Source organism: Epinephelus fuscoguttatus, linkage group LG21 (genome assembly GCF_011397635.1).
Source record: "Epinephelus fuscoguttatus linkage group LG21, E.fuscoguttatus.final_Chr_v1".
Classification (NCBI taxonomy): Eukaryota; Metazoa; Chordata; class Actinopteri; order Perciformes; family Serranidae; genus Epinephelus; species Epinephelus fuscoguttatus.
This window is the reverse complement of record NC_064772.1, coordinates 17,908,981-17,924,584: the sequence shown is the minus strand read 5'-3', so window position 1 is coordinate 17,924,584 and position 15,604 is coordinate 17,908,981. Positions and strand designations below refer to the sequence as shown.

Sequence of the window (15,604 nt, the reverse complement as noted above, 5' to 3'; positions counted from 1 at the left end):
TTCACACCAGATCTCTTCTCATCCTCTTCACTCTCATTTGTTTATTTCCAAGCAGTAATTAGAATAAATGTGTGGTCTCGCTTTGCTTAATATTCATCACTGCATTTTTTCTCCCCTCTTTTTTTTTTGATTTCCTCTGGCCGGCTGCTTACTCCTAATGATTTTCAACAGTGGTTCACGCCTGTTAAAAGATATTAAGCTCAGAGTGGCCTGCAAAGCCAATTATATTTGGAGGGCTGATGTTTGTGGTCACGGTCTGTGTTAAAGGTGTCTACTGCCCCCTGGTGGGTTGTGACTGCAGTTACAGGCTGACAAATGTGAAGAGAAGAATCTGCTTGGTAACATTTTATCTTCTTGGTCTGTAATTTCCAACAATTTAATTAATAATTCCCTGAGGAGCTTCCTGGAAAGAACCATGTAATTATTCCTAATTATAAAGAAAATATAGACACACGTCTGAGACTGTTTCTTTGGTTAGGACTCAGTTTATGAACAGCTGTTGACTGAAAGGAATTTCCTTGGTAGAGCTGCTATATTTAATCCCAAGTAAATGTTCATCCACTAACTATTATCGACACTTAACTCTCCATATATGCTGAATTGCAGACACAAACTGTGTCACATGTAATTAGCACCAAATTATTCATCTCTTTCCATGAAACTTCCTCTGAATTTTCAATAAAGTACAGGCCCATGGGTTATATATTGAAACATACATCATGTTAAAACATTTTTAAGGCATTTTATGGGCAGAAAATACTTCTCCAAGAGTTGTCTGCTAAAAACAAACAAGCGAGAGCCATTTGTTTAGCAGTTACAGCGATGGATCCATAACAGCAGACTGCCTGGAGGCTCTTCTCATTCCTAGCCGTTGTTCACACTGTGACAACCATCAGCAAGAAGACACTCTGTCTACCACAGACAGTACAAGACATGAATATAAAATCAGCCATATTAGTGTGACAGAACTGAGGAGATCCGCTGAATTCTCAGCATGACTCCAGCATGGCTCCAGGTTGTCAAACTTGTACCCTTAAATTATGACTGTAACTTCACTCATGCGAGCTATACAGTTACTTCTGCTGCGATGACATTTTATTAAAAATGCACTGTATGCCCCTGAAGATGTAACCTGTTGTAACAAAACACATTAGCCGCTGCCATTGATTGAGTAGGAGAGACGGCCTAATGTGATTACACTGCACACCTCACAGTTACTCATCCACAAAATTAGCTCGAAATGTCCCACCAGCATACAAGCCAATTAGATTGGCTGCTGGAGTTAGGCGATGATGGCAAAAACAATGGCCCGATATGAGTCAAATGACCTGTTCTAGCTCACTGGTGTTGCGCCATGCTAGCCAAGGAGACAGCTTGTCTTATTTGGCTTGCGTCACACAATGGCAGTTGAGTAGCATTTGCTGTAAGCCCCTGTACATGACTGATAAAGGCTGCTGAAGAGGAAAAAATAAAAAAGGAGAGAGACTCGGACAAAGACAGACAGGCTGTGTTTACCTCTGTGAGCCAGTTTCTGTAGGAGGATCCTGAGGCGTTGCAGAGCAGAGGAAGAAACATCGTATGTGTACAGGTCTGCAGTGGCCAGCTCCTGGCACCTTCCAAACACTCCATCTATAGAAAAGGAAAAGAAGAAAACAGGTTCATGAGGGACATGTTTTGATAGTTTAAAGTGAGCTGCACACATGAAAAAGATGTAAGACATTTTTCAAGATGACGTCCACTTGCCCAGCTGAAATGTAATGGTGTGTGGCACCTGCAGCGTCTCCGCACCTCTAACTTCCTGTTTTGGGGGAGGTAATAGCTGACATTTTTCCTCTGACAGCACCACGATAAGCAGCCGTCCATGGCAGGAAGGACTTTATCGGGGACCCTGGTAATCTCCCTATCAGCAGGCCTCCCGCCTCACTCAATACAGGTTGCTAGGCAACCCACGCCACAGAGTCCCTATCAGCCCCATAATTCATTGGCTGGTCTAGACCTCAGAAGGATGCTGAGGCTCAGGGGGTCAGAAAGCAGTGTGCAGACGTAACGCTTGGAATATAAATGACCCGCGTTGTCACCTTCTCTCAGCTGGAGAGATAAAATCCATGCATCTTGTTGGCTAAACTCACTAAATGAAAGTCCACCTCTGAGATGATCTCTGGAGATGAATCCTGCAGATTCGATCAGAGCCATCTTGTCTGTGTGTGTGTGTGTGTGTGTGTGTGTGTGTGTGTGCAATCATGCATACTACCGCGTGCGAGTATGTGTGAGGATGCCACTGTGATTAGATGGGATCTAATGATGTGAATCAACACTTTGTCATGCACCGCAGCATCCCATTAATTAGGCCCAAGATGTCAGACAATGACAGCAAACATCAATGGTACGATTGATGCTCAATGACACATCGGGGACCGTCGAATACACAAACACTGATGTCCATTACATGCTGCAATTTTCCGTCTCCTCCTCCAACGCCATTTATAAACTACACATCTTTGATCAAAAATGTGTCTTAATCATCGATGTCATATAACATTTTCACACAGAGAAGGGAACGCCAAGCTTAACCTTTACATCAACAGTGAAAAAGACAAAATATTCACTTAATTTCATCTATTTAAACATCAGCAAGCATCCATTTTCACCTTCCAGTAAAAAAAAATGTAATTACAGTGCCATGTTCAGTGTAAAATTCAGTGACTGATGATTACAAAGATAATAACATGATGTCAGGCTCCAAATTGAATTCTTATTCTAAACGAGGAGCGGGTGTTTTCCTGACTTCTTCGCCTGTGACCCATTAAATGACAGCTCTGTACAGGAAGAAGCCCGTGGGAGGTGGTGAATTAGCATAGACAACACAGTGCAACGCTCACCAGTTATTTTGGGCTCTCACACAGCAAAGAGGAAAACTTCCCACCCACAGATGCACAGATCATCACAGACGTCTGAATCACAAGACGTCAACTGTCTCGTTACTCGTCGCCAACAAGACCTCTTTTCTAATATTGTGGGTGACGTGGTTAATAAAATAACATCAGGTTCTGTCAGTGTATCACAAGGTTTTCTCAAGGACGTTTGATTTATTTTTCCCAGTCAGACGCTAACAACACATTATGTAAGAAATGAGGGGAAGGCTGGTGACATAACAAGTGACGGGAAACTGTTAAATTTTTGATGCTCTGCATCCCTAATTTGTTTCCATGGTGACGGCGACTGTTAAACATGTTACTTCCTTCTCCGTAGTCAGGGACATTCCTGATAGCAACCAGACACACAAACACACAGAGGTTCAGTACATTAAAAATAGAAACCAGAGGTATTTTACAACGGAGGAATCCTTGTTTGGCAAACATTACAGCTGATTGATTTATCGAAGTGATGCTGAACCATTTGAAGCTACACGCATGATGAATCACAAAGCATTGTTCTGTCACTTCATAGTTTGTCTTAACAACACTGAGATTGTCAAAACAAGCAACAATGGCTCATTGTAGATGACAGTTTGCGGGGAAATGATTTTCTGACGGCTAAAAACAACATTTTAATTTCAGGCTTGGAGGAGCGCAGCATGTGTGCAGTGCATGGAGAGTTGTTTAAATCTGAAAATGACAGAATTGCAGGGCAATTAAATATCAGAGAGTTTTTCCTAAAAACCACATCAGCAGATAACAGACAGCATTAGAGCAAGAGATCTGTGTAGCAGTGGCGCCTCGAAGGGAGGGCCAAGGAGTACCATGGTCACCTTATAAAACTTGCTGCCCAGCCCACTTGTCCTGCTGGCAAACATCACTGGAGGCCAATATTACTCTGTGGTGCTCACTTTTTAAGATAGCATGAGGGTAGCAGTATCTTGTGAAACCTGAGGCGTCCATTTGTGCTAGGTGCTAGGAATGCATCGAGTTTGAAATTCTGGGACAATACCAATGTTTAAAATAACAATTTGGCCAATAGCTGATACCAATGTTTTTATATTGTTGTTTAATTAGTTTTTGTTGTTCTTTATTCCCAATTCTGTGCCGGGGAAACAAAGAAATCTTCAGTACAGTAAAAAGACTAATGATAACAGAACTGTTTTAAAGTAAATAAGTCCTTCATTACACTATGTTTGAATGAGGAGAAATTCTAACATACAGATTTACAAAATAACCTTTAAAATAGCCCTCTGTTACAGAGAAACATTTATAAAAAAAAAAACTGCGTCAATAACGTTTTTATTATATAAAGTATAAAATGTCACAATTCCCTCTCTAATATCTATTTTACATTGCTGTGAAACAAGACAAGATTACATTAAACACATAATGAAAATGCTATAATTTATCTTGCCCCCTACACGATTTTACTGACCAGAGCTTGAATGCATCATAATGCACCTCAGTGCAACCTCCATGAGCTATGGGACATGAGCATGGACATTCTTTTCAAGAGGTCCCTTGAACTCTCACCACAAGATATCTGAATGAAAATGGGTTCTAGAGGTAACCACTAACCTCCACTAAACTAGAGAAGTCTTGTTCCCAGTAAACGATTTGTTCTTTACAATCACTGTACTGCTTCAAATTCAATCTGTTTATTTGTCTTAAGGAAAAAGGACAACCAACCTTTTTGATGAACGACGGGTTGCCTAACATTTATAGATACATTAAAACTGTATGTTTTGTAGATAAATGTTAACTGTACTAGTATTAGTCAGTGTACATCAAAATCATTAATATTAAGTGTAAAATAATAGACCAAAGTATATCCATGCAATTCCTTAACTCTCCATATTGACACAGTTTTCAACTAGCCTATGCAATACAACCGCGTAATTGAATTCCTTAAATAATTCAGTTTCAGATTTTGGTTTTGCTGTCACCCTAAGATTTCCAGGGGCCCCATATGGCCACCCTATGAAAAGTTTCTGGGAGCACCCCTGCTGTGTAGTTCCAACACATTTGACACTGTTTGGAAATGAAGCAAAATCTGTCAAGCAGAGCAGAACACAGTGTTTTTTTAATGATCATCTGTCAGGTTTAAGGAAATATTAAGCTGACAATGGATCAATTTGTGCCTCCTTGCAGGACAAGACTAATGCCGTCACAGTGATGAGCAAAAGGCAACTGCAATGCAAATGAACCTTGATCAATCTAATCTATAATGCATGATACAGGAGGCCGCAGAATCAATCAGTCAATCCGGAGACGTACAATCCCACAAGTCAGCGACACTCTCACTAAAGAGAAGCTACGTCTGGATAAGCGCCATGTTGACAGGAATAAAGATGAAGATTTTCAGCCAAAAAAGGTAAAGAGCTGTAAATCCAGACACCGTCTCTCCTCCCACTGTGACAGACAGTGCGACGCCCGGCTGCTGCTAAAGCTATTTAAACTGTGAAGGCTAATGCTCTGGGATAACAGGAGCAAACACTAAAGCTGACAGTCAGCAAAGCATTTCTAAAAGACTGTACGTCGGGAGGAGGAGAAGACGGACCCAGGAGACAAATTAAGACGTATTGGAACAGGTGTATTAGCTGTGCAGCTCTCTGTCATGAAAATGAACAGGCCTAAATCAATGCACCGAGACTGGCCAGATGTAGCCCGCTAAAAAGAACAGAAACAAAAGTGATCAGGACATGATTAATGAGTTTATTCAAGTATTTTTTTTAAAGTGAAAGCTGGGGCCTTTGAAATGATAATTATATTTATGCATGCACTGCAATCTACATGTAAATACAGAAATGAATAAAGATAAAGCAAACTCTCAGAGCTACATCAAAACTGCCTGTTCTGTTTGGCTGGGGAATACAATAACTCTATTATACCATCTTATTTTTAACATTACTTCTCTCAGTGTGTCCTCTGTTACACCTTTTGTACCATCACATATCTTTAATACTCAAGTGTTTCTTCACTTAGCACTTCTTGATTATTCTTAGATTTGCACCTACTGCCTTAGCGCTCTTTCTCCGCCCATGCAGATTGTTTGGGATTATATATTTTGTAGTGGTTACTCAGAGTGTTTACGCTGCCTGCAGTTGAGCTCGTTGCAAGCTTCGATCAATAGAAGCATCACCTAAATCATTTAAATCTAAAATACAGCGCGGGCGTTTCAGACAATATTGGCCAGAGTGGAGGCAAGATAACCACCAATCGATGAAACACTGTTGGTTAAGTGTTTAATAGGAGGCAACCGGTGCCCTCAGGGAAACTTGTAGCACTTATCCGCTGTACTTTAGCTTAGCTTATCATACCGGTAAGCCACAGACTCTAGAGAGTTGCATCAAATTAAAATGCATTTCCGGCCTCAGAGTAATCACATATCCTTTTAGAAGAGGAAACTCTGAGAAAGTATTCCCCTGAAGATGGAAATAAAGATTTGAAGAGGATGGCTCTGAAACGAGACATGACAGCTGAAGATATAACGATACATGGAGGTTGGTAATTGACCTACTTAATCAGTGACACAATAACATCGACAGAGGAAGAACATATTGGAGGAACTTTTTCCAAAACTTGTCATTCATTAAAGCTGCTACTTATACCCTATAAATAGTATTCGCAACTGATCAAAGTAGATTTAATGTGGCAACATCACAACATCTGGACACTGCCGTTCATTTTCTTTATAATACTATTTCACTGTATACTTTAATACCATGGCTAACAAGCTCAACCAATACTCTGTTAGCTGAATCGCTAACTTAACCCCAGTGTCAACATTATATCTTTTACATTTTAAAGAGAAAAGAAGCATATGGCAACTTTGGCAGCCTGGCAGGGAATGAATGGAGCTGGGTGAGATATGAACTGAGAGGCTGATGGAGGAATGAGATGCAGGTGAGCGAGTGGGTGGCGTGGGCCAGGGTCGCATTCAATCGGAAAACAATGTGTATTGTTTGACTACAGTTTCCGAGTTGAACATGTTTCCTTGAGATGGTACGAAACGGGCTATGATGTACATTTGCTCTGGTTTGGTGGGTACGTTACAGGGGTTTCTCAATTAGCGGCGACGCGTAGCCACATGCATGTTCCATTGTAGAGTGACACCTTCATAATTATTTCTAGTCCACTCCTCTAAATATATAATGGTAAATACTACAATATCTCATCACAATCACAATGCTTGAGACTATGAGTGGGAGTGATCGTGTCATCTGAGGGCTTCCGCGTGGGAGCCATTGGGTTAAGATTAGACGGACAGAAAAGTAAGAATGAGCATAGAGAAGGCAGAGCCAAGGAGAGATGTCTGTGAGGACTGAACTTTCGCCTTCCTGGAGCGGGCCATACACTCTACCTCCAACCATTCACTCATTTTCATTAGGGAAGAGAAGAGAGAGGAAACTAGATGGAGAAAACTTATATAACTTTAACAAAGGTAGAACTCAGCAACAACAGTGATCAGCAACAATGATAGGTCTAGTACTTGTACAATAATATACTTTACATAGATTGTAACACAGTCTCAAAGGTATAAAGTGGATTATCCTTCATCTGAAATGTTTGCCTTGTCATGCTGAAATGTGAAGCTAATGTTGGATCACCCTAATTAGGAACCACAGTTTCCACTTACCCCTTCATTCGACTGAGTTCTGGACAGCAAGGGCAGTGACTGTAACACTGAGCAAATTTTATAGTGCAAAAACATGTACTTAAACCAATTTCATCAGGCTCTGAAAATTCTTTGAAAAGAACGCAGAGAATGGCCGTCTTAGCTGCTATAATACCACAGCAGGGTGTTAAATACACCACCGTTTCTGTTGAATAAACATTTTGCTATGTTTTGCTGGGAATGAACATGCTCCATGTAATGGCAGAGCAAGGGCAGGGCAGCCAGGTGATGGGGAATGGAGGAAAAGACAGAGGACACCTGGTGGATGGCTGGATGGAAAATGGCAGTGAAGAGGCCTTGTGAAGAGGGAGTGTGGCTGAAGAGGAGGGACAGAGACAAAGCGTGTGACACTCTTTGTTTCAAAAATTAATTGGGGTGGTAAATCTGTCAACATTATCTTTGTAAACTTCATATGTGTCAGCTGAGAGCAAAAAGCTTAACAGGCAAACAGTAGCAACAGCAGCTAAAAGGTTTTACAAACAGATATTAGCTAGCACTTGTTAGCAAGGTTTGTTGACCTGTTTTTAGACAGTGGAGGAAGATGAAATATTCATCCCAAGTGCTTGAGCCGCTCTGGCACAAATTGGACCGTTCAAATGTACTGTTCGGTTATCCAGAGCACCGTCTGGGAGGACAGAGCAGGGGAGCAGCAGAGCACAGTGAATGTGTGATTAACTTAACCGTTCATCAATTCATGTAGACATATAACTCTCCATTTCTTCGACCAAAAGGTCCCTCATTTTATTGTAGGGCGTCAGACTGAATTTATGAACGCACCATGTCAGGTAACTGACAGGCATTTCTGATGACTGCCTATGTCCAGTCCTTTCATCTTATCACATTTAACCATAGCTGTCTTCATTTTTGTGTACAGGCAGTGGCGACTTGTATGCTATGAATTTACCTTTTGAGCCATGACTCCTTCTATTCTGGCTCCCAGTAACACAAGACGACATTTTAAGACTCCTATGTAGCCTATAGCTCTGTGGTGGTGAGTCGTTTTTTGCCTCCAGCTAACAAACTGACATCATGTGACGTTGACCCTAAAGGGGCTATTAAAGGGCCAGTGTGTAAAATGGGTTGAAAACAGTGACATCAGTGGTCAAATTCTAAATTGCAGGGCTCACTCGCTCACCCCTCCCGTCAGGTAAATGACGGTGGCCTCGTAGGGACAAAAAGCCTTGAGTTTTTCAGGAGTAGGTCTATCTAGCAACGAGGTGAATATTTATTTAGAAATCTAAACCATGTTACGATATTGTAATGAATCCCTCACGAGCAGGAGACCAGAGGAGCGTTCGGGAAAAAGGCCAGTTTATTTGAGCACTCCAAAAGCTCCGGTAACACTCCAGGGGGTAAAAGACTCCGTCCCAAACTCTGACTCTTCTAGCGTAACAGACACACTTCATACACACATACTCGTTTACCATACCGAGTGGGGACCCGCTCCCCTCTCTGCTCCACCAATCTCCAGCCCGCACTGACTGTAGCCTGTAAACAGAGCTCAGCTGTTTATTTAGCCTAGCAATATCTCCGGACTATAGTAGCTGCAATGGACGACTTTGAACGCGATTTTGAAGAGTTTCTTGTAGCGGACACAGACCCAGAGCCATACCTGTTTGAGCCAGAGCATACAGATGAGGAACTCCATGTGTTTGATGCTGAGCGGGCGAGAAGAGAGGCTGAATGCACAGAATGGGATTCGGTGCTACTGCTACCATTGCTGGGGAGATATATCATCAGGAGGAAAAGCGCCGCAGAGAGTGCATCACAAGGAGTGAAGTTGCGTCTTCATTTCCTCGCAGATGACGGTTCGGGTTCATTCTCTCCTGTTGCGTGGTAAGTGTGGTCCATTTGGAAACTTTATAACTAAAAAAACTTTTCACTACTCTCTATCGACGAACTACTAACACTCTCTGCTGTTTCCTCCTCCTTCTTCCTTCCTTCCGCTGTCTTCGTTGGTTCATTTATACACGCGAAACGCGTTCTCTGGCTGGCTGGATTGTCCGCTCGGTCTGCCGTACATACGTGGTGGCGCAAGATGGCGACCTCTCTAAAGCAAGGCCCTTGCTATTCAGATTCAGATTCAGATTGACAATAAACCATGCCAAATATTACACACTGGCCCTTTAAAGGAGATGAAGTCATATGGAAATATATGTTTTGTACTCTAACATCTGTTTAAACTTTGACTATTAAGAGTCTTATTCTGTTGATAAGTATCAAAAGAGCCACATTAAATCTATTCTTGATTCAATAACGTAAAATAATATAACATTAAAACTTCCATCAGGGGTGAATACTTTTTATCACACTGTAATTGACAGTCAGCCGTGTATAAAATGGTGCTGATTGACACCACAGAGAGCTGCTCCTTCCCGCAACCCTTCCCTCCCCTCAGCCACTTTGCATGGCAACAGCAGTGGTGAGGAAGAGCACGGTTGGCCCAGCCTAGAATAAACCAGGTTACTCCTTCAGGGACCTGGGGAAGAGTTGAAATGGCAGACCTAGTTACTCCCGCTCATCCTCTGTGTGTACGGCGCCTGCTCCTCATCAGGAGTCCGATGGAGAGTGACAGAGTGTAGATTGAATATATGTCGAGGGTTATGAAGCAACTAAATAATGTCTCATTATTTGCATATTAGGTACAACATTAATCCGACATTAGTCTTTCTTGCCTGTATATATTTGCCTTTATTGAGCATGGCGCCTGTAATTATATTCCAGTGTTACAGGGATAATGTGCTGCTCCTTGGGCCAAAGCGTGATAAAAATAAAATAAAACAGAGAAGATAAAAAGATGTGGGAAAGGAAACGATCATCCACATCATAGCTTTGCATGATAGTCTAATGTAATATAAACTTCCACACCCACCACGACCCTCCTCCGTGCCTCTGGGGGGGTTTCTGTTGAGGTGTCAGCAAATTTCCCTCTATTACGCTACACACAGCTCCCCTCTGTACCATACAGGCTGTGTAATTAAAGTCAGTTTTTTATATTTCTCTTCTGCCCTGCCTCCTCCTTCCCTGTTTCCTCTTAAACTGGGTTAATATGGAAATCAGGGTAGAGATCTTCAAATTTGCTTCTCTAACATGCTGCAGATCCAAAGACTACTGACTGCCCCTCAATATTAGATCGTACCCCCGCCAACAGATATGTTTAAAACCCATCTTGAAGGATGGCTTAATCTGAGTTTTTGTTATATCATTCTGTAGCCACCCAGTAGTGTTCCTTATGTATTCAAATGCAAAAATTCTAATTTGGGCCAAAGTACGTATGTTTTTGCTTCAAAATGCTGTTTTCCCATGCCCTTTTAAATTTTTTCCCCTCATGACCTGATGTTTCTGCATGACGATGTTGCTGACCTACACATTGCTGTGGACGTCACGGTAGTTCGATTCCGAAAGGTACACAATAACAAACAAACTAAGCGATAGAGGCGTCATTGGATCAGCAACTCCCATATGCTGTGAGGTAAAAGTACAACTAAAGTGGCAGTGGCTCAGCCCATAGGGACTTGGGTTGGGAAATGGAGGACTGCTGGTTCAAATCCCCCTCCAGACCAAGCATGGAGTGTGGACTGGTACCTGGAGAGGGGCCAGGTTGCCTCATGGCTACTACCAAGATGCCCTCACTCTGACATCTCTCCATCTGATGCATGTATAAATCCTATTTGTGCATGTGCTTGTCCCCCTTGGGGATTAATAAAGTATATCATTTTCTTCAGAGGTATATAACAGTTTCAGTTACCTGTCAGAAAGGGCTGTCTGATGGAAAGGTTAAGCGGTAAACTAAATATAGTATACATTTGGTGGTCCTTTAAGAGGCTAAAAGATGTTTTGCTGCTGCCCTTGTCCACATCCTTTAGCCTCCTTTGACAGAAACAGTAATTTTACCTCACAGAACACTAGGGGCTGCTGGTCTACGATCTGCTGCCTCTCGTTTAGTTCATTTGGGTTATTGTGTGACTCTCTGAACTGAAATAACGTGCTGTCACCAGGATTAAACTGCTTAGCTTCTGTACCCCCATAATCCTTTCTGTTTCGCCAAACTCAGAGCAAATGCAAAAACAATATCATATTAAATCCTAGTGCTGCTTTTCCTGGTTAAATAAAGGTTTACTAATAGCAAAATAGCGCCATCATCTGAGTGGGAGTTTCCATTTGAAAAATAAGGAAAAGAATGCAGAAGAACCTTCCCTTTAAAACAATAGCCCGTTAAGTTTGATACTCTAATGTCTGCACGCTTAATGTAGCTACAGCCAGAGACTGGTTAGCTTAGCTTAGCATAAAGACTGGAAACAGGGTGAAGCAGCAAGCCTGGCTCTGTAACAAAATGTAAATCACTAATAAACAAGTTGGTCCATATATTGTTTGCTAGATGTTTGAAAAGCCATTTGAGCAGAAACAGGCCCATCTTTTATGCTAAGCTAACTGGCTGCTAGTTGTAGCTTCATATTTACCATACAAACATGGTGTCAATCACCTCGTCTAACTCTCAGTCAGAAAGCAGACGAGTGTATTTCCTGAAATGTCAAACCTTTAAGAGCTAGCCATATTTGATTGACAGAAAATGAATCAGCGACTATATTTTTTATATAGATATAGTAGAAAATTGACTACCTTTGGATTTTGGACTGTTACTGTGTTGTGTCACTATTTTCTGACATGCTACAGACAAAATGATTTTTTTTATTTTTTTTTTATATACTTTATTAATCCCCGAGGGGAAATTCAATTTTTCACTCTGTCAATTACACACAGGTCTGAACACACACATGCACAATCTGGACCTATACATGCACTAAGTGGAGAGATGTCAGAGTGGGCTGCCCATGACAGGCGCTCCGAGCAGTTGGGGGGTTCGGTGCCTTGCTCAGGGGCACCTCAGCAGTGCCCAGGAGGAGAACTGGCACCTCTCCAGCTACCAGTCCACACTCCATATTTTGGTCCATATGGGGACTTGAACAGGCGACCCTCCGGTTCCCAACCCAAGTCCCTATGGACTGATTGATTGAACATTTCCTTGGGGGAAAAAAAGCCTAATCAATAATGAAAATAATTGTCAAATACAGTCGTGATACATTGACTTGACATTAAAACATCAAAGCTGACACCTTCACTGTAAATTGAGGTTGCTGCGCACTTTTTTAAATCAGATTTAATGCTTTTAAACTTTTGAAGACCTTGACAGCGAAACAAATGCACTTTAGGGCTGAGCTCTTTTTTGAAATCAACTTGACAATATTAGGGATTTTTTTTTAGACATTCATATGTAAAATTTCAAAAAGTAATCAAATTAATGGCATATGAAATGAACTCTGCCCCACGTTTACACTTTACATTAGATTAAACTGTTTAAAAAATATTTTAATCTAAAATTTAAATTACAATTGACTTGGAATTGTTAATTTTCACAATTTAATGTATAACAAAAGGCTGTTCTGGTCTTTCTTGCACTCAGCAGGCTGTCATTAAACCTCCACATTAAACATTACAGTATATCTACCTTTCATCTACTTTAACAGTTCATTAAATCTGTAAAACACCAGCTAAGTGGTCACCAAATTAAAAATCTGCGTCTCTCCCAAGAAACATTACAAGAAAAAGAAAGAGCTCGACTGAGTTGAGACTGAAGACCAAACCTTTTTTAAATTAATGAATACTGTGGGATGGTAGTTTTTCATGGAGCTAGGCATCACCTCAAAATTAACGATATACCCTGTTAAGGCTTTTTCAGGAACAGCGGGAACCCTGCTGTAAATATACAAAAGGTTAGTAAAAAACAAAGCAGCAATACTAAGAGCAGTTTATACAAAATCACCCACATAACAAGAAAGAAGTCACCACGGACAAAAAACGTAATTATCGCAGGTCATTCCCATCCTCCTCTTCATATTGAAATATTAATATTCAAACTGGTACTGTCCTGTTTTTCATTGCTTGTCTTTTGTGTTACTCCTCGCTGTCTCCTATAGGTCACATCATGTTCTGCATGTAATTCTATTGTCTGCCAACGAGCAAGTGTTCCCTTCGCCGGCTTCATCTTGTCTGTGTGAAATTGATTGCATGATGAATCCGCAGAAAGTAAATGAAGTGAGCAAACAAAAACAAACAACCTCAAAGTGCAGGCATTTAGATCATTATGCTCGTGAGGCCGAAAACAAACACGCACTGGGATAGATATATTTCTCCAGTATACATGTAGGAACAATATGGAGCTGAAACCTACAGCGATGGGAGAATACATTAACCTTTCACGATGGCTCTCTCGTGAAGATGATCCTCAATATCGACATGCTATCAATCCCCTTCAAAATTGAAGCCCCGCTGTGTGTGTGATTCTGCTGAATGCCACACTGTGAAAAGCCCCGACATTTCCCCTCCATTCATCAGGTGACACGTTGTCATGGCAACCACTGACACACTCACATCCATCCCCCATGACAAGATGGTTTTATAGATGAGGTCGTGACCATCTGTGGTTTGGAGAATCCTTGACATATAAAAGGGAAAACATTCTCGTGGTATTGATTATAAACTTTGTAGTTACATTAATTAAATGCAACATCTATTGTTTGTTTTATTGTGCTGTTTCTGTTCCTCGCTCCAAGATGTTTTAATGCTTTTCTTAGACGTGGCTCACGTCTTAACTGAGCGGAAATAAAATGCTGTGAGCAAGCCTCTCCAATGACCATCTATCTATCTATAAATCCCCGAATGATTAAAAATAACCACAACGGCTTTAGAGCTGCGATGGGTCGATGATGGTTGATACCACAGGGATGATGTACAATGTAATGAGGTGTGGTGGGCGTGCATGACTCTCTGAGTCTGACTTACCATTGACGCAGAACTCATACGGTGTACAGAGCTCGTCTTCAAGCAGGCAACCTGGAGGTGAGAGAAGGTGAAACTCAAGATTTAATAATAGACACTCTGTTTTACAAAGATTTTCACAATCAGTTCATCTTTTAAGTAATTTATCAAACAAAAATAACAGAAATTCTCTCGTTTCAGCTTCTCAAAAGGAAGAATTTCATGATTTTCTCTTCTTTATATCACTGCAGAATGAATACTTCAGGGTTTTGTAATACTGGTTGGAAAAAAACGGGCCTTTTGAATATGTCACATTGAAGCACATTGATGGGCATTTTTCACTATTTCTGGACATTGAATGGTCTAAACACTAAATACAGTAGTTGAAAATCTAATATACAAAAACACTAAGGTATTTTGAAAAGTATGTTTGTCTGCTTTCTTGCCGAGATTTCGATAAGAATGTTGATAGCACTTTCATACTGTACATTACATATGAAGCTGCAGCAAGCTGGTTAACTCAGGCCATTAAACAGCCATTATTAGTGGTAATAAGCGTCATAGATATAGGTTAGTAGGGGTCTGCCACACCTACTATTAGGACGAAAAGGCCATTATCAGGCCATGAAATGAAACTTTCCGCCAGAAAGGGCATTCAAGACTTTTACTTCAGGAGACCAGGGTCCAAGTCCTACGTGAAACCAATATTCACGCCTAACCAATCCATTTTGGTGCCTAAATCTGACAAGTGAAACCTACCAAACTGGTAACAACCTTCAAAACTTACCAGTAGGTGTCAAGGGCCCCTACTGACTCATTTATGGGACTTAAAACCACAAATAACCATTTAATGGGCTGACAACATCCCGATCAGGTGCTACAGCTAATTACTTTACTAATATGTTGTTTGGTCTATCAGTGCAAAAGGTCCTTCCATCCATTTTCATCAGCTTATCCGAGGCTGGGTCGAGGGGGCAGCAGGCTAAGCAAACCACCCCAGACGTCCCTCTCCTCAGCGAAGCTCTTGGGGACCCCAAGGCATTCCCAGGCCAGATGAGATATGTAATCTCCTCAGTGTGTTCTGGGTCTGCCCCAGGGCCTCCTACCAGTGGGACGTGCCTGGAACACCTCCAACGGGAGGCACCCAGGAGGCATCCTGATCAGATGCCCGAACAACCTCAACTGACCCCTT

General features: G+C 41.5%; 1 protein-coding gene across 1 annotated transcript in view; it reads right to left on the bottom strand.

The window, feature by feature from the left end:
• Positions 1–15,604, bottom strand: part of ptprn2 (protein tyrosine phosphatase receptor type N2) — a 176,056-nt gene that overhangs the window by 138,354 nt on the left and 22,098 nt on the right. The window contains exons 2-3 of the mRNA XM_049565193.1: positions 14,437–14,487; positions 1,516–1,629 (exon numbers count right to left, since the gene is read on the bottom strand). Of these exons, the coding sequence (XP_049421150.1) occupies positions 1,516–1,629; positions 14,437–14,487 (165 nt within the window). The remainder of the gene's footprint in view (positions 1–1,515; positions 1,630–14,436; positions 14,488–15,604) is intronic.